General features: G+C 46.7%; 1 protein-coding gene across 1 annotated transcript; it reads right to left on the bottom strand.

The window, feature by feature from the left end:
* Nucleotides 1-18,031: 18,031 nt before the first annotated feature.
* On the bottom strand, nt 18,032-19,039 carry MAGEB17 (MAGE family member B17). The gene has a single exon (XM_030305396.1). It carries the CDS (start codon nt 19,037-19,039, stop codon nt 18,032-18,034), a length of 1,008 nt encoding a protein of 335 aa, XP_030161256.1.
* Between the last annotated feature and the right edge of the window lie 6,502 nt (nt 19,040-25,541).

The raw sequence follows: 25,541 nt of genomic DNA, 5'->3' as shown, positions 1-25,541 counted from the left end.
TGTTCTAACAGCTTTTAAGTGCTTGACCCGGGGCCCATTAATTTTGTGGCTTTGGCTTCCAAGATGTCCCTTATCAAGAGCCTGTACATTTTTTGTAATGTTTATTTTTATTTTTAGAAAGAGAGCATAAGTGGAGGAGGGCAGAGACTGAGAGACACAGAAGCAGGCTCTAGGTTCTGAGCTGTCAGAACAGAGCCCCATGCGGGGCTTGAACTCACAGACCATGAGATCATGACCTGAACTGAAGTTGGACGCTCAACTGACTGAACCACCCAGGTGCCCCTCCATATGAGTTTTAGAATCACGTTGCCAGTTTCTTCAAAAGAAGCAGCTGGGTTGTAATAGGGAATGTTTTGAATCTGTAGATCAATTTGGGGAATGTTGTCATCTTATCAATATTAAGTCTTCTGATTCACGAACACAGCCTGTCGTTCCATTTATTTAAGTCTTCTTTAAATTCCTTCAATGATGTTATGTGGTTTTCAGTGTACAAGTCTTGTATTTCTTTTGCTAAATTTATTCCAACGTATTTTGTTATTTTTGATCTATACAAATGAAATTGTTTTCTTAATTTCATTTTTGGATTGTTCATTGCTAGTGTATAGAAGTACAATTGATTTTTGTATACTGATCATGTATTCTACCTTGCTGAATTCATTAGTTCTTTTTTAAAAATTTTTTAATGCTTATTTATTTTTGACAGAGAGAGAGAGACAAACAGAGCATGAGTGGGGGAGGGGCAGAGAGAGAGGGAGACCCAGAATTCGAAGCAGGCTCCAGGCTCTGAGCTGTCAGCACAGAGCCCGACGTGGGGGCCCGAACTCACAGACTGTGAGATCATGAGCTGAGCCGAAGTCGGATGCTCAACCCACTGGGCCACCCAGGCGCCCCTGAATTCATTAGTTCTAATAGTGGTGTGTGTGTGTGTGTGTGTGTGTGTGTGTGTGTGTGTGTGTGTCTGTGTGTGTGTGTATTTCTTAGGATTTTCTATATACAAGGTCATGTCATTTGCTAATAGAGATAGTTTTATTTCTTCCTTTGCAACGTGGATGCCTTTATTTTTCTTGCCTAACTTCCTTGGTGAGGACTTCTAGTACAAGGTTGACAAGAAGTGGCAAGAGCAGATATCCTTGTATTGACTCACTGATCTTAAGGAGAAACTGTTCAGTCTTTCACTATTAGGAATGATTTAACTTTCATTTTTTTTGGTAAATGCCCTTCCTTAGCATGAAGAAATTTTCTTCTGCTCCTAATTTGTTGTTTTTATTATGAAAGTGTTGCATTTTGTCAAATGCTTTGTCTTCATCTATTGAGACGTTCATGTGGTGATTGTCTTTCATTCTATTAATATAATGCATTATATTGATTTTCACATGTTAAACCAAGTTTTAATTCCTATGATAGATTACACTTTTTATGTTAGTGTTCTCTTTTATCTTGATCGTGAAGGGAAGGAAAAATTCTTCCTCTACCCTCTAGCTGGACTAGGAATTAAATTTACAGGGGCATCTGGGTAGCTCACTCAAGTCCCACTCTTGATTTCAGCTCAGGTCCTGATCTCAAGGCTGTGGGATGGAGCCCCCACACTGGGCTCTGCACTGACAACATGGAGCCTGCTTGGGAGTCTGTCTCCCTCTCTCTCTGCCTGTGAGAGAGAAGTGAGATGATTCATTTTCAGAAATACCAAATAAAAGCTGTGCTGTCTAGTTACAACCAATAGGTTGCAAACCTATTGGAAATATGTATGAACCCCCCCAACCCCCCCCCCCCCCACACACACACAGTGGAGTCCTAAGCCCTTAGTGACTTCACTTCCTGGTTCTTCTTCCCCTCTCCATTTCTCGGGCTTATTTTTCATGGGCTTTGCAATGAGCATGTGCCAAAGAACAGAAGTCTCTGTGTCACCTCAAGGAATGTACATTTGTTCCAGTCAGACTACTTTTTTACTTTGCCTGGGGATAGGCGACTTCCGGGTAGGGTAATTTTAGACTTGAGAGAAAGAGACAATAAATCTGTGAGGAATTGACAGAACAAAGAAAACTTCACTTTGGGAGTTTCAGTTAGTAAGGAATTTTTTTTTCTTTTTAATGGCTATTTTTGAGAGAGAGAGAGAGAGAGAGAGAGAGAGAGAGAGAGAACAAGTGGGGGGTGGGCAGGGAAAGAAGGGAACAGTGGATTCAAAGTGGGCTCTGTGCTGACAGCCCGATGCGGGTCTCGAACTCACGAACCACCATGAGATCATGACCTGAGCCGAAGTTGGACGGTTAACTGACAGAGCACCCAGGCGCCCCTAAGGAATTCTAAACAGAATTTGAACTGTTAGAGTAAATTGGTAAAAAGTAACAAGGGTTATTTATATAGCCTTCTTGGCCTTGAATTTCCTATCTCTGGTGATAAGGAAATCTCTTTACCTCCTGGTACAAAGAGGGCAACTTTCACACGGGAGATTTATTTCCTGCTTTAACAGGGATGGAGGAAGGTCTGAGTGTCTTTCCTGCACAGGCTGTCTTTTAAGTAACTTTTATTTAAAATAACCAATATACCAAAGTGGAGTACTTTGGGACAGCCTGACCTTAGCTTCTACCATCAGTATAGCTAAAGGCTTGTCAATTGTGTTGATATTTTAAAGATTCCACATTTGGTTTCATGAATTTTATTGTTTTTCTATTCCACGTTTTATTTATTCCTGCTCTAATCTTCCTTATCTCCTTCTTTCTGCTTGCTTTGTATTTAGTTTGTTCTTCTTTTGCTAGTTTCTTAAGATGGAAGATTAGGTTATTAATTTGAGACCTTTCTTCTTTCCCACCCTCTGAGTACTGCTTTAGCTGCATCTCACAAGTTTTGGTATGTTGTATTTTCATTTATTTTCTCATTTCCATTATGATTAGTTTTTTGACCTATTGGCAATTTAGAAATGTGTTCTTGAATGTCCACATATTTGTGAATTTCCTAAATTTCCTTGTTTTTTATTTCTAAGTTTTTCCATTGTAATTTGAGAATACACTTTGTATTATGTCAATTTAAAAAAAGTTTTTTTAATGTTTATTTTATTTTTGAGAGAGAGAGAGCCAGAGCATGAGTGGGGCAGGGGCAGAGAGAGAGGGAGACAGAGGATCTGAAGCAGGCTGCAGGCTCTGAGCTGTCAGCACAGAGCCTGACGCGGGGCTTGAACTCACAAATCTAAAGGTTATGAACCGAGCTGAAGTCGGACACTTAACTGACTGAGCCACCCAGGTGCCCCTGTATTACTTCAGTTTTTAAAAATTTATTGAGATGTGTTTTTGTGACCCAATGTATGGTCTATCCTAGAGAATGCTCTGTGTGCACTTGATATGACTATCTCTGCTCTTGTTGGGTAGAGTGTTAGATGGATGTATGTTAGATCTAGTTGGTTTATAGCATTGTTTATGTTTTTTAAGAGTGAATTTTCAGAGGTCCTTATGCTACTACTCTGGAAGTGATTTTCCACTACAGTTAATTGAACAGAAAATAGCTTTAGGATGATGCTTCCAAAGTACAAGGATTTTCCTTAGGCTGACAACATCAGTATTGATAAGATAACTTAATTGTACTTGTCAGTTCACTGCCTGGTGAAGCTGTAACCTTGTCTGTAGTTCTGTGAAGTGGTGTGGTTTTATGATACCAATGAAAAGTTTTTCTTGGGCAGGCTCTCAAACTGTACTTAGTAGTTGAAGATGTAAAATAACTTTCCTGGAAGTATCTAATGTCAAAGGTTATGGTTGAATCTTTACAAAAACCATACAGATAAAAAAAAAATAATAGGAAGGGGCGCCTGGGTGGCGCAGTCGGTTAAGCGTCCGACTTCAGCCAGGTCACGATCTCGCGGTCCGTGAGTTCGAGCCCCGCGTCGGGCTCTGGGCTGATGGCTCAGAGCCTGGAGCATGTTTCCGATTCTGTGTCTCCCTCTCTCTCTGCCCCTCCCCCGTTCATGCTCTGTCTCTCTCTGTCCCAAAAAATAAATAAACGTTGAAAAAAAAAATAATAGGAAGACATAAGAGACCGAATTTAATTGAGATTTTGCCATCTAGAGGACACTTGACACTGTATTGAGACATTTTTGGTTTTCTTCACTGGAGATTGTTACACGTGTCTAGTTGGCAGAGGCCAGGAATGCTGCTAAACTTTCTAAAATGCATAAGACAGTCCCCATGACAAAGAAGAACATCTGGTCCAGAATGTCCAAGTGCAAGATGGAAAACCCTTGCTCATAGTTGAAATCTAATCTGTTGAGATCAGAGGAAGAAATATTTAAGTTTTACTAGTATAAACATCATGCATATTTTAAATGCCTTGATTTTTTTTTTTATTATTGACTGTATTCCCATGACTTACTTAATAAGTGCCCTAATTTTGTTTCATTGAGGAAAGGAACTCAGAAGTACAAGGTAGAAGTGCATTTTTAAAGTTAATGGATGACAAACTTGAAATTCAGGATGTATTGCTGACATCAAAATAAGAGATTAGCATAAGATAAATAGTACTAATGGAAAGAGGCCTCTGATAGGAAGTAATTAATGATTTCACACAGAGATTAATCATGAAGGGGTGGTATTTTCTTGAGGACTGATAGGAATTTGAAAATTCCTGATCTGATTTGAAAATCAGATACCTTTTTTTCTACCAAAAAAAGCATTTTATCCATGAATAATGATAACTTTATCTCCTCTTTTCCAAGTTGTATGCCTTTTTATTTCTCTAGTCTAATTGTTTTGGATAATTTTTTTTTTATTAAATAATAATGGTAATAAAAACTATCCTTGTACTGTCCACTTTTAATGGAAGTGCTTCTAGCATTTTCCCATAAATCATAATACTGACTTTGGTTATATTCTATCATGAAAAGGGAGTAAATTAATCAATTTGTTTTATCAACAGTTTATTTAAAATCATGAATAGGGTGCCTGGGTGGCTTAGTCAGTTAAGCATCCAACTCTTGATTTTGGCTCAGGTCATGATCTCAGTTCATGAGATCGAGCCCCGTGTTGGGCTCTGCGCTACCTGCTGTCTCTCCTTTCTGTCTGCCCCTCCTCCTGCCCCCACAGGTGCCCTCTCTCTCTCTCAAAATAAATAAATAAATAGTAAAAAACTAAAAAATAAAATTACGAGTAGATATTGAATATATCAAATGCCTTCTCTGATTCTATAGAAAGTATCATAAGTCCTTTTCTTTTGATTTGTTAACCTTCCAATCTTCAGCTTACTTAATCTTTCAAACAAGTTTTTTATAGTCCCACGTTTATCAGGTAGAATCATAGTGTCTAAGAAATTAACTTTCAGTCCTCACCGTTGCCCGGTTCGAATTGTAATTTTAGCTGTCAGCTTAAACATGATGCCCACGGTCTGTTCCACAGTTCACATCCTCTTGGATAGAGGGTTACCTGAGAAAGATTCCCTGTGTCATTTTAATTTTTCATTCTCTGGAATTCTGTTCTCTGACATCCACATTCCCAACGCTACTGCCAGTCTCTCATATTATCATCCACTAATTTCATGGTGGGAAATGCTTATCCATGAGTATTAGCTCTTCCTTTGGAAAGCAGGGTATTTGTGATGCCTTTTTTTATTGTGTTTCCCTCCCATGGTTTCTTTCCCTGTATGCTGCCAGTTTGGGGGTGGCCAAAAGGAAAATTTGCATGAGATTTAGAAGTTTAGTAGCATCGGGGCGCATGGGTGGCTCAGTCGATTAAACGTCTGTCTTCGGCTCAGGTCATGATCTCACAGTTTGTGGGTTCGAGCCCAGCATTGGGCTCTGTGCTGACAGCTCAGAGCCTGGAGCCCGCTTCGGATTCTGTATGTCTCTCTCTCTTCCCCTCCCCCACTCGCACTCTGTCTCTGTCTCAAAAATAAACATTAAAAAAATTAAAAAAAGAAAGAAGTTAAGCAGCAGCTATGTTTAGCAGCTACGTGTAACAATCCACTGTGTAGTGCCAGGCAAGTTGTCACTGATGAGCCGGCTGACCTTGTCAGCAGGGGGCAGTACCTGGACACATAGCTCATCCAGCTTCTTCTAGATTCCCTCTTTAGAGTTCTCTGGGACAGGTGCACGTGCAGTGCTAGGGCAAAAGTGGCTCCTCCTGAAGGTTACCGTGGCATTGAGCTGGAGGTAGCAAGAGACGGATGAAGGTTCCGGTTTGTCTTTGCTTTCATCTAGACCCAGCTCAACTCCAATTGCTGGCCTGGCTGCACTATAGTGCCTTCTGGCTCAACACTAGGTGCAGAGAAAACACTCTTACACAAAATATTCCCTACAATAAACCCTATGATAAATCCCTTACTCTGCATGCATTACTCTACACACATTGTGTTTCTGCTTCTCCATTGAACCCTGATTGATTCAGATTTTCTCCTAGAAATTATTTCACCCCCCCTTCTCATTAGTGACTTTAGGAAGTCTTTGGGTACAAGATTATTTCATACAGAATCATTGAAATTTTATGTATTTTGTGTCATCAGTTAAACATCAATATTAAAATGTCATTGAATCATCTTGAGGAAAATTTCCTGATTTCTCAAGTGCTAGTGAATTATTTTTTTCTAAGGGGAGGTGGTCTCCTGAATGGAAGCCACTGAAATTGTTGGTAATGTATATTGATTCTCCAACTCTAATAGTCATATTTCAGTTATAATATTACATGGCTATCCTGGGAGACCATTGGTCAGATTCCCTCTTGTGGAAGTTGAAATTGTTCTGAATTGCCCCGATTCATCATAACACTCAGTATACAATTAGTGAGTCCACTCTTGTTGGAAACAAATGGGACTAGAAATTGGAACTTTTTCCCCTTGTACTTAACTAAGTCACTCTGTGTGCGTGTCCCCAAAGACAGCTTATATGTACTGCAATGAATGAAACATGGACTGCTTAAATATTTCTGTGAAAGTTTTCACTCAGCGCAGAGATGGCGCCAGCTTACTATAATGATGCCATTTTTACATTAGAGAGGAGCCTAATAATTAGACCTTCCTTTTGTGAGGCCATAGAATTGCATTTGGCTGATAATGTAGTTTACATTTTTTGCCATTGGCACTTTCTGAGGAATTGATCCTCTCATGGGCAAGCCCTTCTGGGTTCATCATTTCCCAGCATATCTCAGCCATAGCACTATAGCATTTGGGGCCAGATAATTCTTTGTTTTGGAGGACTGTGTAGTGGCATCCTAAGCCTCTACCCGCTACGTCCCAGTAGCACCCCCACAAGGAGTTGTGACAACCAAAACGGTTTCCTGACATTGCCAAGCATGTCCTGGGGGACAAAATCACCCTAGGTTGAGAATCATGGAACGTTTTGATTCAGACACACTTGGACACGGGTTGGAGGGCAAAGAAATCTCACAAAAGGAGGGCTTAAGTCATGGTGAGCACAGTCTGAATACGGCTTAATATTGTTTGGGGATGAGAATAAAGAGGCAGTAGGAATATGCCAAGTCAATGCTGTGATCTTCATTACTGCTATATGAGATGAGCCAGTATGGAACAGGATGCCGTCTTTTCTTAACTACTAGAATGCATCTGATTCTCTCCATTTCTCTGCATCAGCTTGCCCAGGGACATAAATACGTTTGCACCTGAGGGTTGCTAATTATATTCATTGACTACATGATAGGTGTTATAATAGAAAAGTAACCAGTAACAAAGTAATTATATAAAAAATATTGCCTTTGGACTTCAGTTTCCAGTAATAGGACAGGCAGTTTCCAGATTGACCCTCCTGCTGAAAACATCTAAAATACTAGATGTTAAAAATTAGTTAAAAAGCTGATATTTGGGAAGAAAGAAAGGAACATGTAGTTAATAGATGGAATCAAGATGGAAACCCAGAGAGGTAAATAGTGAACTGAAGGAGTCTTTGACACTGAAAGTACCGGCCAAACTGATGTGAACTTGCACTTCAGTGTCACACTGTTGTGTGGCATGGATTCAGAGAAAACAACCAAGGGCTTGCCTAAGAGGAAGAGTCTAGCAGAAGGCTCCAGCCAGAACACTGGGAGTCCAAAGGACTATAGTGTCAGGGGGCTGCAATGAACATCGCTCTCTGAATCTCTGTAGTGAGAAGACAGGGAAGAGATGCCCTCGGGAAGATGTAATCATAAACTGCCTCTTAAGAGCCCAGCCAGCCCAAATTCATATTTCTTGAGTGTTCAACAAAGCTGCAACCAATAATCTAATGGTTTTAGACAGATTTGCTAAGTGCCCACAGCTGGCAGACAAAAACAAAAGCCAGTTCTCTCTATACTAGGAACTTCATTCCAATCTCCAAGGATTCCAGCAAATAAAATTTTTAAGGAATACAAGCAAGAAGCAAAAGAAATTTTAAACAATGCAAGAAAATATGGCACCATGAGGGAGAATTAGCAGACAAAAACAAGAGCAAGGAGAAACAGACTTACAAAGATTTCACATATTAGTCACAGAATGTAAAATAGCTAATGATTACTAATTATACTTAAGGAAAAAAAATGGATAATTTTTACAATACATGCAGGGGACAAGAAATTGTGGGAAATGGCCACATAGATTTGAAATAGAGCCTTTAGAACTTAAAAATTAACTAACTAGGGGTGCCTGGGTGGCTCAGTCGGTTGGGTGTCCGACTTCGGCTCAGGTCCTGATCTGATTCATGAATTCGAGCCCCGCATCGGGCTCTGTGCTGACAGCTCAGAGCCTAGAGCCTGCTTCGGATTCTGTGTCTCCCTCTTTCTCTGCCCCTTGCCCGCTCACACTCTGTCTCTGTCTCTCTCTCTCTCTCTCTCTCAAAAATAAATAAACATTTAAAAAAAATAGATAACGGGGCACCTGAGTGGCTCAGTTGGTTGAGTGTCCAACTTTGGCCCAGGTCATGATCACAGCTTGTGAGTTCGAGCCCCACGTCAGGCTCTGCTTCAGATTCTGTCTCCCTCTCTCTCTGCCCCTCCCCCACTCATGCTCTGTCTCTCTCTGTCTCAGAAATAAACATTAAAAAAAAAAAGAATTCAGCATAAAAATTATGAAAAATAAGTACAGGGGCGCCTGGGTGGCTCGGTCGGTTAAGCATCTGACTTCGGCTCAGGTCATGATCTCACGGTTTGTGGGTTCAAGCCCCACATCGGGTTCTGTGCTGACAGCTCAGAGCCTGGAGCCTGCTTCAGATTCTGTCTCCCTCTCTCTCTGCCCCTCCCCTGCTCATGTTCTGGCTCTCTCTCTCTCTCTCAAAAATAAACATTAAAAAAATTAAAAAAAAAAAGAAAAATAAGTACAGAATTTAAATAGACATCTCAGAAGATGCCCGAACATATGGAGAGGCCATCAACCTCATTAGTAACAGGGAAATGTAAAGTAAACACCCAGTGAGACGTTGCTATACATCAAATGGACAAAAATTTAAAAGTGGAAAAATACAGATACTGGTGAAAGATATAGATCAACATATTCTGTTCTGCGGTGGTGAAAATTAGTATCACCACTTTGGAAAGAGTTAGGCAGTCACCTAGTAAACTTGAACATGTGCATGCCCTATGACCCAGTAATTCCAGTACTAGATATGAAACTTAGAAAGCCTTTTGCACAAGTGAACCAGGAGAAGCTATAAAAGTTTTCATGGTAGCATTAAACAACTCAAATATTAGCCAAAGAAAAGTGGATAAAGATATTGTGGTATATTTATGCCTTGGAATGTGTAGTGTAAGTCCTGACAGTTGGCTTTTCTTTTTGTAATGCAAGTGCCTGATTGAAGTTTTGATTGCCCAGGATCTACTTCAAAGAGGGCTATCTTGAATAAACACATTGCCCGCCACACTAGACTAGATAAAAAGCCAAGCCACTCCCTAACCCCCAGGCTTCTTTGTTTTAAAAATTTTGGTTGATTTCCATAAATGACCATTTGGGCGGCTATTTTTTTTCTCTTCCTGTGTTTTGAATTCCTGCCCTTATGTTTTCAATTTACAAATAAAGAGTGAACTTGCGGAAATCCTAGGCCCCATCCTTGACCCCAATAAAAGCAGAACACCAGGCCCTTAAGCTGGTATTCTCTCTCTCTTTCTACCTGCAACCTCATTGTGTAGCCCCAGGTGTGCTGTGTAATTTCCAGGTCCCGTAAGTAATAAACCTTCATTTTTTCCCAAGTTCCCTGGTGGTTATTGGTTATTGCTGAAGAGCACCTTACAATCATAGTAAGAACCACAAGGCCCGTCCAGCCGTAACACTACTTATCGATAGGCTGGGACTGGCACAAAACAAATCTTATAGCAGCAATGAATACGAGCGAACGAGGACTGTGTGCTTCAACGTGGGTGAATACCGCACATAATAGCAAAGAAAGCAAGTCTCAGGTGATTGCCTACAGTGTAGGTCCATTTATATAAAGTTCAAAGGCAGGTAAAACTGGACAAAGGATTAGATTGTTTAAAGATGTATTCAAAGTCGGGGGAAAAGAAAACAAATAACAAAATTCAGAATAGCGATTACCTCTGGGGTAGTGTCTTAGCTCCAGCTGCTACAACAAATTACCATAGACTGGGTCACTTAAACAGCAGACATTTGTTTCTCACAGTTCTGGAGGCTGAGAGGTCCAAGGTCAAGGTGCCACAGCTTCAGGTCTTGGTGAGGGCCCTCTTCCTGGCTTGTTGAGGGATGTTTTCTTGTTATGTCTTCTCAAGGGGTGGGTGAAAGGCTAGCTCTCCTCTTCTAAGGACACTAATGCCATCATGGGGTTTCTGTCCTCATGACCTAATTCCCTTTCCAAAGGCCCCACTTCCAAATAGCATGCCCTTGGGGTTTCAGCATATGGAAGGGGAGGACCCAATCATTCAGTCCATAGGAGGTGGGAAGTTGTATATCATTAAGGAAGGACACTGGGGATTACTGAGTTACCGACAATGTTCTATTTCTTAATTTTCACGTGAGCACATAAGTGTTCACGTAATTATTCTTTAAACTCTACACACATATTTTACAGGCTTTTCTGTATGCAATATAGATTTCAGAGTTACAAAATAAAAGGGAGGAGTTGTATCACAATCCCTCTGGATGACTAGACTAGATAAAAAGCCAAGGCTGAATGCATTGATGTCCTGAAATTTCTGACTCATTGTAAAAGAATGAATATTAACTTTAACCCAGAAAAGAAAGGCACTCCTGATTTTGTCAAGCTCTTGTTTTTTCCTGCTAGCTTGTGACCGAGGGTTCTCACACTTCGGAGAATCTAAATGTCAAAGCATACTAAGATCTTTTATCCCTAGTCTGTTGGCCCACGAGAAAGGGGGACTGTCTTGTTCACCTGTCCATTGTCGTGCACAAAGCCAAGGCTAGCTCTCCTCTTGGGCAGCCTGGAACCCCCTGGCTCCCCAATAATTGCACAGAGAATTGAATAAAGGGTTCAGTGGGGATGTGTGGCGAGAGACTCCTTGTACCCTAGAGGTCCTTCTCAGTCCTCCCCACCTCCAGACTGCACATCTGCCCATCCTTCAAGTGCTTGCTCATAGCCTCACCGTTCTATGAGTTCTTCTCAGAGCTTAGTTTGAGGCCAACACTTCCTCCCCTGTTCTCCTCACATTCTTGTTTCTCAGTTTTCATTTTGCCCATTCTTGACTATTTGCGGGGATGTTGACCAAGCCCACTTATCTTTGCCACTTTTTTGTGTGCATATTTGATTGATTTAAGGAGTGGTACGATGGGTATCTCATTGGAAAAGAAAAGCCATTTCATACTGTGTCTGGTTTTCCTGGTCCCATATAGCTGACTTAGGGGACTCCTCTCTAGTGAACAATGATACAAATATATTGGGGTGCCTGGGTGGCCTGGTCGGTTAAGCGTCCGACTTTGGCTCAGGTCATGATCTCACAGCTTGTGAGTTCAAGCCCCGCGTTGGGCTCTGTGCTGACAGCACAGAGCCTGGAGCCTGCTTTGAGTTCTGTGTTTCCCTCTTTCTCTGCCCCTCCCCTGCTCAAGCTCTGTCTGTCTCTCAAAAATAAATAAACTATATATATATATATATATATATATATATATATATATATATATATATATTTTTTTTTTTAATTCACATTAGGGGCACCTGGGTGGCTCAGTTGGTTAAGTGTCCAACTCTTGATTTCGGCTCAGGTCATGATCTCACAGTCGTGAGATGGAGCCCTGTGTTGGGCTCTGCACTGACAGCGGGAGCCTGCTTGGGATTCTCTCTCTTCCTCTCCCTCTGCCCCTCCCCCATTTAAACATTAAAAAAATATTTACATTTTCCTGGCAGGAACTCGTGCTTTCCTCAGTTTTGCTCTTAGCACCTTCATAAGATTCTGTGCGTAAAACAGCCACAGAAATCAGTGGTGGGTTGGAGCTCTCTGAGGCTCATGGAGAATGTTATCTGACCTGATGTCGCCCTTCTCCCCGGGGAATGTGCCCACAAGAGGGAGAGGACACGGACTGTCCTTCCACTGTCGTAGTAGCATGAGCACCCGAGACTCTGGGACTCATCTCAGGCCTGGTGGCTTTTCCCATGGGCGTAGCACTTATTCTTGTGACCTCGTGACTTGGTGACTGTCGCTAAGAACAGCAGAAAGGAGTGTGTCGGGAGGGCGCATTGCGTGGCTCCTGGAGGAGAAGGGCGAGAGGCTGTGAGCCCCTTCACCAGGGCACTGCTGTTGGACCCGACAGTCTTCCTGGTTCTCCTGCTCAGCCTGTCCCTCGAGGTTCCCTGGGGAAGTTAGAACTTGTTGCATCCACACGACTCCTGAAACAGAATGCTACAGGCACCAGTGACAGTCGCAACAAAGTTTATTACAATGAGAGGCAAGGCCGACCAATCGGGACCAACGCTCTTGATAAGAGTGTGGCTCCGAACAGCCGGGGTACAGAGTTTTTAAAGCCAATCACATCGTTTTATCATTATCTGGGAACAGAACAGAGAAACAGTTCCCAGGTGAGTTAGAAACAGTTGCCAGATGAGTCAGAAACAGTTATCGAATGAGGTGATTATTTTAAACTTTCTGCCGCTAAGTTGCAACCAGTGGATCTCCTTGACCTTGTCTCTGATGCTCTTTTTTTGAGCTTTTGTTTCCTTCATTGGTAAAGCCTGATTCACAAGAGTATGAAGTATGATTTACAAGAGTAAAAGCAAGGCTGTTATCTTTTGACCTTCAGTGTCAGAACAGAGTTGTTATTTTTCAAGCTAAGCGTTAGCCCTACACTACAATTTAACCCTTACAAACTCACCTTAGGCCACAGCCTGCAGGCCTTGCCTGGGGTGACAGCAGGGGCTGGTAGTGAGGATCCTCTCAGTATACAGTCAGCACCATCATATCAACTGTTGGCAGGGCCTGAGCCCCTCCCTTCTGCTCTGCTGAAGTTGATGCCTAAAACCTGGCCCTCCCCTCCCTGGGATCCCTAGGAGGAGGCGAAGGGACACCTCAGCCACCATCCCTGCCAGGGGGCAGCTGGGGCTGACAGCTCAGCGAGAGCTTTCTCTGGCCTGGGCTCACTGGAAGTCTCTCTGCTGACATGAGCCCACCAGCCTCTGAACAAAGCCCTTACCCCTTGCCACCCTAGAGGGAGAGTTCAGGGCAGCCACTGAACCACCCCTGCCTGGGGCTCCCAGGACTCCCAGTGGAGCTCTGGGTGGCCTCCCTGTCGTGAGAGAGGTCCTCTGGTTGGTAGTTGGGTTCCTCACCTGGATTCCAGTTAGGACCCAGTCTCAGTCTCCTGTCTCAGCAGAATTGGGACCATCTCATTAGACCAGGGCCCTTCCTTTCCTGAGACCTTCCAGGCAGAAGTCAGCCCACAGCTCTGTCCACCCTCCCAGTATGGAGAGAGCGCTGGCGGGGAGGGGAGGGACGGGCAGCGTGGATCACTGGCTAGCGCCCTTGGTTATGGACAGAATGCGTTCCTCAGTCCACATTCAGGGACCCTGCCTGGAAACCTGACAAGGTCCTGGAACTTCATCCTCCGCTTTTCTGAGTCTGTGCCCCTCAGACCAATACCCTCACCTTCTGGATTCCCCGAGGAGAAAGTCAGGGTGAGCTGCATCTGGCCAGAGCTGTACGGCACCTCTGAGGGCTGACAGCAGCTAAAGGGCTGTTTGGGACCCCAGTGACATGCATCACAATCTGGGACTCCTGCACCTACTGATCTGGGTCTATCGGCCTCACACACAAGTCCTCACCTCCTTGAGTGCCTAGGACATGGGGCATAAGTCTGCTTACCCCTGCGTCCAGCCTCCCAATGCCAAGAGCAGGGCTGGGGCTCTGGGAAGCCCCATGGTTTGGGGAGGGTTCTTCTCATTACTACTCAGGGTTCTCACCTGGACACCAATTAGAGCCAAAACTCCTACCTCTGTGACACTGGAGCCACCCGTTACGCCGAGGTCCTCCCGTCCCTGTGACTCCCCAGGCAAAACTGAAGGGCTCTGCACTGTGCACCCCAAGATAAGAACATGTGGGAACCTCTGTGCTGAGGGGAGTCCCCTCATATCACTGAGTCCTAACCTTGATTCGTTAGTTCTTGAGTCTCCCATCTCTGCAGAACTGGGGCCACCCCCACTAGACTCTTCTCTTCCTGCTACCATGCAGGCAGAAAAGCCGGGGGGGGGGGGGTTCCCCAATCTAACAAGTCTCCTCTAGGCCTCCCAGGGTTACCAGCTCGGGCAGGAGCAGGGGAGATTTGGGGGGTCTCTTATGTTCTCAGGTGGGTGTTGCCCTCACCCCTCCACTGCCCTCACCTTGACACCAAGCACTGTGGTGTCTGGCCCGTTCTTGGGATGCCACCCTCAGCTGACCTGGGCTGCTGCCCTCAGATCTCACCTTCCTGGCACTACTGAGTTGGAAGTCAGGGTGAGCCAAATCCAGCCACAACTGTTCTGGACCCCCAAGAGCTGACAGCTGGAGCACAACTTCACGTGATCCCACTGTTCTGGTTGAGTCCTTTCCTCATTCTTCCTTCTAGGTCCCCCCCCCCCCCGCCCCCTTGATGTCTATCAGCGGTTCACACCACTCCCTCTACTGACCTGAGGTCACCCTCCGTAGACCAAGTCTCTAATGTTCCTGACAAGCCTATAGGTCTGAGGGCAGCCACAGGTTAGTCTGTGTGAGACCACCTATATCCTGGGGTGTTGATCTCCCGTTCTCCTACAGAGCGTTCCACATCTTGGCTCCTGTCCCTGTATTAAAGGCTTCCTAGGGACACCTGGGTGGCTCAGTAGGTTAGGCATCTGACTTCAGCTCAGGGCATGATCTCTCGGTTCGTGAGCTCACAGCTCAGAGCCTGGAGCCCGCTTTGGATTCCGTGTCTCCCTCACTCTCTGCTCCTCCCCCGCTTATGCTCTGTCTCTCTCTCTGTCTCTCAAAAACGAATAAACTTAAAAAAAAAAAAATTTAAAGCCTTCCTAGGAAATGCTACGCCCCTGCAAACTCGAGATGAAGCTTGCAGATGAAATCGGTGTGGCAGGGGCGGCGGGACACAGGGCCGCTGTAGCTCAAGGTGGTGTGCCCAGGGCGGCTGTAGGGCTGTCAGAGCAAAAGCCGGCTGATTTATTCCTTCTCTTCACCAACTGGACTTAGCCTCTTCTGTGACTTTGGTTCTAACACACTGACTTTCTATGAGGCAGGGATGGAGATGATTTTGTGAGCCCCTATCTTTTGAGGTCATCTGGCGTTGCATATGTAGATGATCATATTGTCACCAAATGTCTTTTTCTTTATTCACACCACTTGATAGTTTATTGTTCTAGCTGTGTATTCCACACCAGTAGCTTGTGCACAGAGCCCTGTTTTTCTCGCCTGAGACATATCTCAGGGTAGTGAAAGGAAACGTGAATCATGACACACGATATCTGAGTCTGGCTGAGAGGCGCAGCATAGCGTGGGCTCTAGATGAATTCAGGCCATGGATCCACACTGGCCTTGCAACCTAGCAGCAGCGTGACCTCACTCACGTTAGCGTACTCTCTGAACCCCTGGTTCTTTATCTGCGGAGCAAGTGTGAGAAGCCCCGCCTCCCAAGACTGATGGATGTACAGAATATATGTGGCAAATCCAGCTCAGAGCCTGACAAGTACTGAGATTTTTTTGAAGAGCAATTATTCCCATGATTATTTTGACCCAGACAATATCACATACCACGCTGAGATTTTTTTTTTTTAATTGAGGAGGAAGTCAAAGAATATGCAATATTCTAGAAAAAAACTCAAAAAACACAAATCAGCCAAATTCTACTTACTAAGTAAAACTAATATTTCTCCATAAAATGCTTAGTCATTTGATGCGGGCACGTAGTGGACTTCCCAGTTGGATACGCCATGAAGCTACTACAGGTGTGCAAACAGCAGTGACTTGCTACCCTCTCAACTGTGCTTGCATTTAATCCATCTCTATTTTTTTTTTTTTGTTTAGAGAGACAGAGAGGGAGCGTGAGCAGGGGAGGGACAGAGGGAGAGAAAGAGAATCCTAAGTAGGTGCCACGGAGGGACTCAATCCCACAACCCTGGAATCATGACCTGAGTCGAAATCAAGGGTTGGGCCCTTGAGCGACTGAGCCACCCAAGTGCTCTGATCCATCTCTGTTTTTACTCATTTCACCACCACCAAAAATCTAGACCTCATTTGGAATATTCCATATTACACAGAAGAATGCCTAATTTCTTTTTAGGTTTCTTTTTAATGGAGTGATTGACGCCTACCCCCCACCCCCACCCCCACCCCAGCCAGGGCAAAGTGGCTGACAATCACCCTTATTCTTTTTTTTTTTTTTTTTAAGAAATGTTTATTCATTTTTGAGAGAGAGAGCTGGGGAGGGGCAGAGAGAGAGGGAGACACAGAAACTGAAGCAGGCTCCAGGCTCTGAGCCATCAGCACAGATCCCAGTGTGGGCCTTGAACCCACGAACTGTGAGATCACGACCTGAGCCGAACTTGGATGCTTAACTGACTGAGCCACCCAGATGCCCCCCACAATCACCCTTATTCTAAGAAACTCTCTGGACACTGAGTGCACAAAACACCTGGCTAGTGCACCTGCTCAGGAACAGCACAGCAGTCCTTCCACCCGTCCCAGGTGGGCGGGCACTTGTCTCTAGTTCACCACATCCCTCAGGAACTGTTAGGAGCCATTTTCCATGGCCGACCTAGTCTGTCCGTTGAGAGACCCGCCATCTGGGGTTCTGGTCCCCGCTCACCATTTCAACAGCTTCAGCTAACCCTCCATGCAGCCAAACTTAACATTCCCTCCCACAAAGGGACCGGCAGCTTCCCAGGCTCCCAGCCTGCCTTGGCTCAGGGTGTGTATCCCGGACTGCTTCCACGTAGAATCTCCTCCCTTGTTCTCCCTTCTGTTCACTGCCCTTCAGGATTAGGGATGTATCTCACCATGTTCCTTATGTGATAGCTTCTCTTGGACTCTGAAATGTCATTGGCAGGGTTTGGGCCTGGCGCACACATCCTAGAACTCACAGGAAGCCTTCCAAAGAGCAGGTGCTCCATTCATGCTTGGTGAACAAAAGGGATAGTGAGCAAGAATTCTAATTTACGACAGTTTGATTTCTCCCACATTCTTGAAAAGCTAAGCAAATCCAGGTATATACCTTTTAATTTTACCAAAAGAAAGAGTGAAAGAAATAAGAAAAACCAAGAATTAACCACTTTTTATTTATTTCACTATCTTGTTGCCTCAACTGTGTCACTGTGGGGTTCTCTTACATTTTACCGAAACTCCCTATTCCAGTGCTATGTGTTTCTTGTATTGGATCACAATAGAAGATGCAAGGGTTTTCAATTTGTCTTACAAAATACAAAAACGTTACTCTCAAATGTGGTAACCAGCAATACGTATGCGAGCCACGTCATTCATAAACGTACATTCTGAACTTACATCAACTTTTTAAAAAACAACACACTGGAAAGCTAAGAAACAAAGAGGTAAATCTATATGCTATTTCTAAACAACAGGAACACAAAGAAGAACTATACTCTGCTGTCTCCAGCTCTACCTGACTCCCCGCTGCTTTAAGGTTGACAGCACTTCCCGACTACAAAGTGAAGGCCCTGTCTTGAACTTCACTAGGGCTGAGAAGTGCTGCTGGACGAGGCCCCGGCGGCAGCTGTGGCCGCAGCTCTGGCCTGGGCTCTCTCTTCCTCATCTCGCAGAGCCTCCTCATAATGGGCCTGGAAGGCACTGGGGACAGTATCGCTGGCTTTGGCCAAAAACTCTAGGACCTTCATCTTGCTGGTTTCAGCGTGGGCCCTCGGACCCCACAGGAACTCATAGCGAGGAGGATCACTGTCGGGCACCTGGCGGTACTCCAGGTACTTTTCCTGCACCAGATCTCTGGTGATGAGCTTCCTGGGCTCCCCAAAGAGCGGGTGCCTCCTCCCAGCATAGACCCCCAACACATTCAGGAATTCCCACATCTCCTCCTCGGTGGTACGGTTGTCATTCATGAAGATCACACTCAGGACGGGCATCAGGAGCCCATTCTTGGGAAAGCCCACGCCATCGCTCAGACGCCCTTCGACGGGAAGATCCCCTTTCCTAACAAAGGCATAAGACTGACCGCTGGGGTCAACCTCCTTCAGGTCAAGGCCAAAGACCAGCCCCATGCGCTCAGTGGTCTTCCGGAGGATCTCGGGGAATTGCTCCTGGTGCTCTTCGCTGATAATCTGCAGCATTTCTGCCTTTGTAATGGGTTCTCTCACTTTATACTTGTGCAGCAGAAATTGCACCAACAGGCCCGCCTCTTTGCTCAGATGATCTCTGAGAGCGCTTTCAGAGGAAGGCGGGGCATGGGACAAACCTGGGCTTTCCTCCCCTTGGCTCTTGGCACCTTCATCAGAACTGGAGCCCGAAATGGCTGCAGCAGGGCTGCTGGTGGACCGGGCCCTGGGAGACTTCTGGGGAGAACCTGCTGCAGGGGGGCGCGGGGGAGCACCCTCAGAAACAGGCAAGGGGGAGGAGGGAGACTCTACCACCGCTGCAGTGGCCTGAGCTCCCACGAGACCCTGGCTCTCACTTCGGGCCTTTTGGCGTTTCTCACGGGCACGGAGCTTACTCTTCTGACCTCGAGGCATGACCGTGCCTAGGAATGGCGGGCCGAGTGTCACTGGAAGGCCCGTGCTGTGGGCACCTGGAGGACGAGGATAAAAGGGTGTGAGTCCCTTCAGCAGGGAGATGTCATTGTGGCTTTAAGAATGCCCCCCCCCCCCCATTGGTGTCCTTGAGGGCGCTGCTGTAGGACTCCGCAGGGCTTCTGTTCTCTCAATCTGTCCCCTGAGGACCTGCTGGAGGAAGTCAGAGCTGCCATAGGCCACAGCCTGCTAGTCCTGCCTGCATCCAAGACCCTCGCTTCTCTGCTCCTGTCTGAAACAGCTCCCTGCCACCTAAGAAATGAGTCATCCCCCCCGAGAACGCTGCACACAGCCGTCCAGGCTGACACCACAGGGAAGACTTCGCGCAGCCTCCTCTGTTCTGAAGTGGTTTTCCCCCAGTGCTCACACGGGATTTTTACCTTCACTCCCTGTAGGGCCTGGGACTCCTCTCTCTGCCGGACTGGGGCAGCCAGTCCTTAAACCAAGGCCCTCATTTACTGAAATCCTGCAAGCTGAAGTCAGGGGCCATCTGAATCTGTCAGCTCTGCCCTGGGCCTCCTAGGGGTTAGGCTCGGTGCAAGCGTCACCACTGGGAGTTAACTGGTCCCCATTTCCTCACTCAGTATCCTCACCTTGCCACGTGACCGGTCCTGGGCCTCCACCTTCAGTGGGCCTGAGTCCACACCTTTTACACCAAGGTCTTTGCTTAAATGGGACCCCAGCGTTAGACGCCAGGGTGAGCCACATCCTACCAAGGCTGCTGGGGGCCTACAAAGCCTGAGAACAAGGAGGGGACCCTATGGGATCCCACAGTTCTCCACTGGGTCATTAGCTCAGTCCTCACCCAGGGTTCTGATTTTGGCTCAGAGTAGGACTCCTGACTCCTCATTCTAATGAACTGAGTGAACCAGACCCAGATCAAGGTCCTCACTTCTCTTGTAGTAGGGTCCCCTCCCTAAGGAGAGAAAAACAAAACAAAACAAAACAAAACAAAAACCTCAAGGCAACTTGGCTATACGGGTACGTGACAACATCCCTCACGACCTTGTAACATGAGACCACTTAATCACTGCATGTTTGTGTGCTCCCATGTATGGGAGACAAAGAAGTAGAAAATATATTTAAAAACTATGCCATGTGGCGTTCGGGGCTCATTTCTTTGGTACGAACCCAACTGAGCGGTGCCTGCAGGAATAAAGTTGCTTCCTGGAAAGAAAAGCCTCGGTGTCACGACTCTGTGCGAGAATCCTGCTACACTCTGAGTCGCTGGAGGGGAAGCCCGGACAAACCACATGGGGGACACCTACCTAGAGCCTCCTGGAACTGAGAGCATGGGTAGAGTTTTGGTCTGCCCCCTCTTTTGGGCTGAAGTCGTCTCCTTAGCACTCAGGGTTCTCACTCTGGACTCCCGTTAGGGCTTTGGTCTCCTCCTGCTGCAGAATTGGGGCCACTCCCCTAGACAACACCCTCCTCTCCCAGGAACATTTCAAGCAGGTCAGCCCCACAGCTCTGCTGGAACCTCCCAGAACGGGGTGGGGGGTGGGGGGCAAGGCCACTGGATGGTTGTGTCAGTCCATATTCAGGATCTCCATCCTCCACTTAAATTCACACCCTTTGGGCCAAGGTCCTCACTTTCCGAGTTCCACAAGGCTGAAGTCAGGGGACCCTCGGTACATCTAAGGCTGTATGGGGCCTTCGGGAGCTAAGAGTGGGGGAAGGGCTGTTTGGGACCCCACTGACATGCAACAAAACCTGGGCTCCTCCCTCTACTGATCGGGGTCCATCAGCCTCACGGCCAAGTCCTCACCTCCCTCGGCCACTAGACAGGAAACTCAGGCCCACGGCATCTGGCCATCCCTGCCTGCTTCTCCTAGATCTGGTCGGACCCTCACCCCCTTTCAGGGGAAGGTCCCCTCATAAGCACTCAAGGTCTCACCGGGACTCCAGTTAGGGCCCAGGCTTCTTCCCGTGGCAAAACCGTGGCCTCCCCACGTAGGCCTAGGCCCTCCGCTCCATGGTGCCGTCCACACCCAAGTGTGCCGGGGCTCCCGGTGTGGACGCTAGGGCAGCACTCTGTGGGGCTTCCTTGGTGCTGGGTGTGGTGGTGGCCTCAGTCCACATTCAGAGTCCTTACCTTGAAACCTGAGCAGGCCTGGAATTTCGCCCTCCACTAATCCGAGGCCCTGTCGCTCCGACGAACTCCCTCGCTTCCCAAACTTCCAAGGCGGAAGTCAGAGTGAGCCACAAACGGCCAACGCTGTTAGGGGGTTCTGAGGGCTGTCAGCAGGGGAGGATCTACGGCAACCCAAAGATCTCAATCCGAGCCAGCGACTCCTCCCTCTACCCACTTGAGTCCACCAATCTCAGATGCTCCCTGAGTCCCTAGAAGGGGGGAGTCGGAGTGCTCCACGTCGAACTACCCCTGCCACGGGCTGCCAGGCCGGGCAGCAGGGGCGGGGCTCTGGGCACCTCCTCTTTTGGGGAGAGGTCCTCGCTAGGATTCCGGGTCCCCACCTGAGCTCCAGTTAGGACCCGAACCCCTTCCTCTGTAATTGGCACTGCTCCCTTTCTCCCAGGGCCTCCCGAACGAGAGCCCCGGACAGAAGTGAGGAGCTCCTGAGCTGAGCGGTTGGCTTCCCACGATTAAGAACAGGGCGCTGGGAATGTGTGACCCTCTCTGCTGGCCGGGATTCTCTCTTATCCTAGGTCCTCACCTTGGCTCCTGCTAGTTCCCGGGTCTCCTCGTTCTGTAGGATTGGGACCCAATCCCACTAGATCAAGGTCTTCCTCTTTCCAGGACCCTGCAGGCAGGAATGAGGGGGCTCCTCAGCCTGACAACTCTGCCTCTGCCCAGTCTGGGCCTCCCAGGTTGCGGGAGTCGGGGGGGTGGGGTGGGGTGGGGAAGGGGGGTCTGTGGTGTCTCCTCCGTTAGAGTGTGGGTAATTCCCTGATTTCCTCCCTAAATGTCATCACTTTGACCCCTGGCTAATCCTGGGACTGCCCCCCTCAGATCGAGGCCCTTTTCTCCTGGGACTACAGAATTAGAAGTCAAGGGGAGCCAGCTCCCCACCTCCAACGACTGATAGGTCAGGACTCGATGGGACCCCACTGTTCTGGCTGGGTCCTCCCCTTGAAGCCTGTTAGAGGCTCACATTCCTCCCTCTACTACCTGAGGTCGCCCTTCTTAGACCAAGGCTCTCATGTTCCTGACAGCCCTGAAGGGTAACTGGGATACTTCACCTCACAGGCCTGCCTCCAACCCTATAGGTCTTTGAGCAGCCATAAGCCAGTCTCTGGGGGTTGTCTATATTCTGGAATGTTGATCTCCCCAGTCCTCCTACATAGGGATCCTCGTTTCAGCTCCTGTCTCCTTGATTACAGGCTTCCTGGGAAATGCCACATCCCTTCAACCTCTCGAGCGGTTTCCCGGCTATAAATTTTGCAGAAAACGGTTCTTTGCCCCATAGTTATGGAGACAAGGAAGCTGTAACTCGAGATGAGAGGCGTAGGACAGGTGGTGTGCAGTCACCAGACTTAGTCTCTTAGGTGACTTCAGTTCTGTTAACTTTCTACAGGGAAGGGGCAGAGCCTCAGGATTTTGAGCCCCTGTTCTTCGGAGGTGATGTGACACTGCATTTGTAAATGAGCATGGGATTGCCAAATATTATCTCTTTGCTTTCTTTATTCATACTCTTCATTTAGTTTATTATTCTTATTGCTCTGGCAGTGTATTCCAATCCAGGAGTTTGTACACAGCCTTTCTTCTTACTGCCGGAGATACAGTTTGGCGTAGGGAGAAGACGCGTGAATTAGGAGATAACAGGCTGGGATGAGTGGGAGACCGTGGGGATGGTTTTCTTTTTAACGAGCCAGACTTGGGGACTGTGCATGAGAAAGTTGTTTTGTCTCTACGTGCCTTTAACCCACATATTTCGTAATGAAAATGAGCCCCTATGCCGTGGACTGAATGTTTGCGTCTCGCCTGCCCCCAATTCATATGCTGTAATCTTAGCCCTCCAGGGTGATGGTATTAAGGAGGAGGGGCCTTGGGGAGGTGATTAGGTCATGAGGGTGGAGTCCTCATGAGTAGGATTAGTCCTCTCCGGAGAGCACCCCAGGAAAGCTCTCTTGCCTATTCCACCGTGTGAGACACAGCAAGAAGGCACCATCTCTGAAGCAGGAAGTGGGCTCTCAACAAACACCGAATCTGCTGGCACCTGGATCTTGGACTTCTGAGCTTTTAGAACTGGGAGGAATAGATTTTTTTTTTTAATTTTTTTTTTCAACATTTATTTATTTTTGGGACAGAGAGAGACAGAGCATGAACGGGGGAGGGGCAGAGAGAGAGGGAGACACAGAATCGGAAACAGGCTCCAGGCTCTGAGCCATCAGCCCAGAGCCCGACGCGGGGCTCGAACTCCCAGACCACGAGATCGTGACCTGGCTGAAGTCGGACGCTTAACCGACTGCGCCACCCAGGCGCCCCGAGATTTTTTTTTTAACATTTATATTTTTTATTTATTTATTTGCTTATTTATTTGCTTATTTATTTATTTATTTATTTATTTATTTATTTTTTGGAGGAATAGATTTTTGTTGTTTGTAAGCTACCCAGTCAACAGTATTTTTGTTATAGTAGCCCGAATGGACTAAGACACCTTGAAACAAATTTGACCGCCCACCGTGATGTACATGAAGGGCCACTTGAAGGCTCACCTTTCTGTGGTTACAGGCCAAGGAGCCCTGGTACCTTTCACTCATGTCTGGAGCGGGCATAATTTTGCAGTAATGGTGAATTATGTCAACATTGGTTGGTGATGCTAATCAGCGTCGTACAGCGTGGGTTTGCAAATTTAGAGAGCTACCTCTTACAGACACTGGCCTCTGCTCCAATGCTTGCACCTCATTCATCTTCTCAAGGTGCTCCCCAGCCTATGGCAGGGTAGAAGGGGATCTGTGCAGCTGGAGAGTTAGTCCCTGCATAGGAATGCGTGGTCACCGTTCATGAGTGACTCTGTGCCGCAAACGGAGATTGTTCGACAGTTCTGCTGGGAATGATAAGTAAGGTAAAATGTTAATGTCTTTGCCTAAAAGTTAGGATTGACAAATTCTGACTCTTCCTGCTTTACTTTGCCTTACCCATGCCCTATGCTTGGTTGTGAGAGTCTGACTGCATTGACCCTCACAAAGGGAGTTTTGTGGGTGTCTGTCACTGATTCAAGCACTGGGATAGACACTAGGGCTGGAGAGACAGGGGGACAGAGAGAGGGAGAGAAATAGAGAAAGAGAGAGAGAGAGAGACTGAAAGATCCTTGCCCCTGGGGCACCTGGTGGCTCAGTCGGTTGAGTGTCCAACCTTTGATTTTAGCTCAGATCATGATCCCAGGGTCGTGGGATGGAGCCCTGTGTTGGGCTCTGCACCGAGTGTGGAGCCTGCTTAAGATTCTCTCTCTCTCTCTCTCTCTCTCTCTCTTTCTCTTTCTCTCTCTCTCTTTCTCTCTCTCTCTCTCTTAAAAAAAAAAAAAAATCCTTGCCCCTAAAGTGCTCTATTAGTCTCATGCTGGGACATCAGCAATTCCAGCTCTCAGGCCAAATCTAGCCCACCGTCAGGTTTTGCAAATGCAGATTTGTTAAAACACAGCCACGTTTATTCACTTACATGTTATCTGTGGCTGCTTTTATGCTACAACAACAGTTGGGTAGTCTTGACACAGACTGTCTGTCCCACGATGCCTAAAATACTTACTACTTGGCCCTTTACAGAAAGTGTTTGTCAGTCCCTGATCTAGTGGGAGAGTCTAGTATTCACACAAGTAAATATATTTCAAGGCAGTTTATGAGAAAAGCTAGGACCCGTGCAGAAAGTGCTGCTTGAGCACAGGAGAGCAGGACGGCTTCATGGAGAGAGGACACTGGAGCTGAACTGTGAGGGTTGGGTAGGTTTCAGGCCAGCCGACGTACAAGAGGACATTTCAGGTGAGGTGGCCTTCAACCTTGTCGGCTCATTGCAGTCACTTGGAGAGCTTCGAATAGGGATGCCTGGTTCTCCCCTCTCAGAGATTCTGACTCAGTTGTTCTGTGGCCGGGCCTGGCCGTCAGGAGTTTTTAAAGCTCCCCAGGTGTTTCTAAGGACAGCTCAGGGTAAGAAACACTGAGCCCAAAAGGTGTCAGGGAAACTTAGGAGCAAGGTGTGAATGGACAATCTGTCTAGGGGCAGTCAGTGGGACATAAGCTTAGGAAGTAGGGAGTTGACATCCAGGCTGGGAAAATTGGGTTTTGTCATAGGAAAAAAAAACCAGTAAGAGAATGTGGGCATGAGAGCAACACGCTCAGACGGGTACACAGGGAAGCATAATCTAAAGGAAATGTGAGGAATAACTAAAAATAAGAGCCTGTTAGGGACTATTTGTAGGAGTTTAGCAACACAAGGAGCATGTCTTATCTAGGGCAGTGACGCGTGGCTCGGCAGATGCAGCGGTGACGA

The sequence above is a fragment of the Lynx canadensis genome, chromosome X (assembly GCF_007474595.2).
Source record: "Lynx canadensis isolate LIC74 chromosome X, mLynCan4.pri.v2, whole genome shotgun sequence".
Classification (NCBI taxonomy): Eukaryota; Metazoa; Chordata; class Mammalia; order Carnivora; family Felidae; genus Lynx; species Lynx canadensis.
This window is presented reverse-complemented; position numbering and strand designations above follow the sequence as displayed.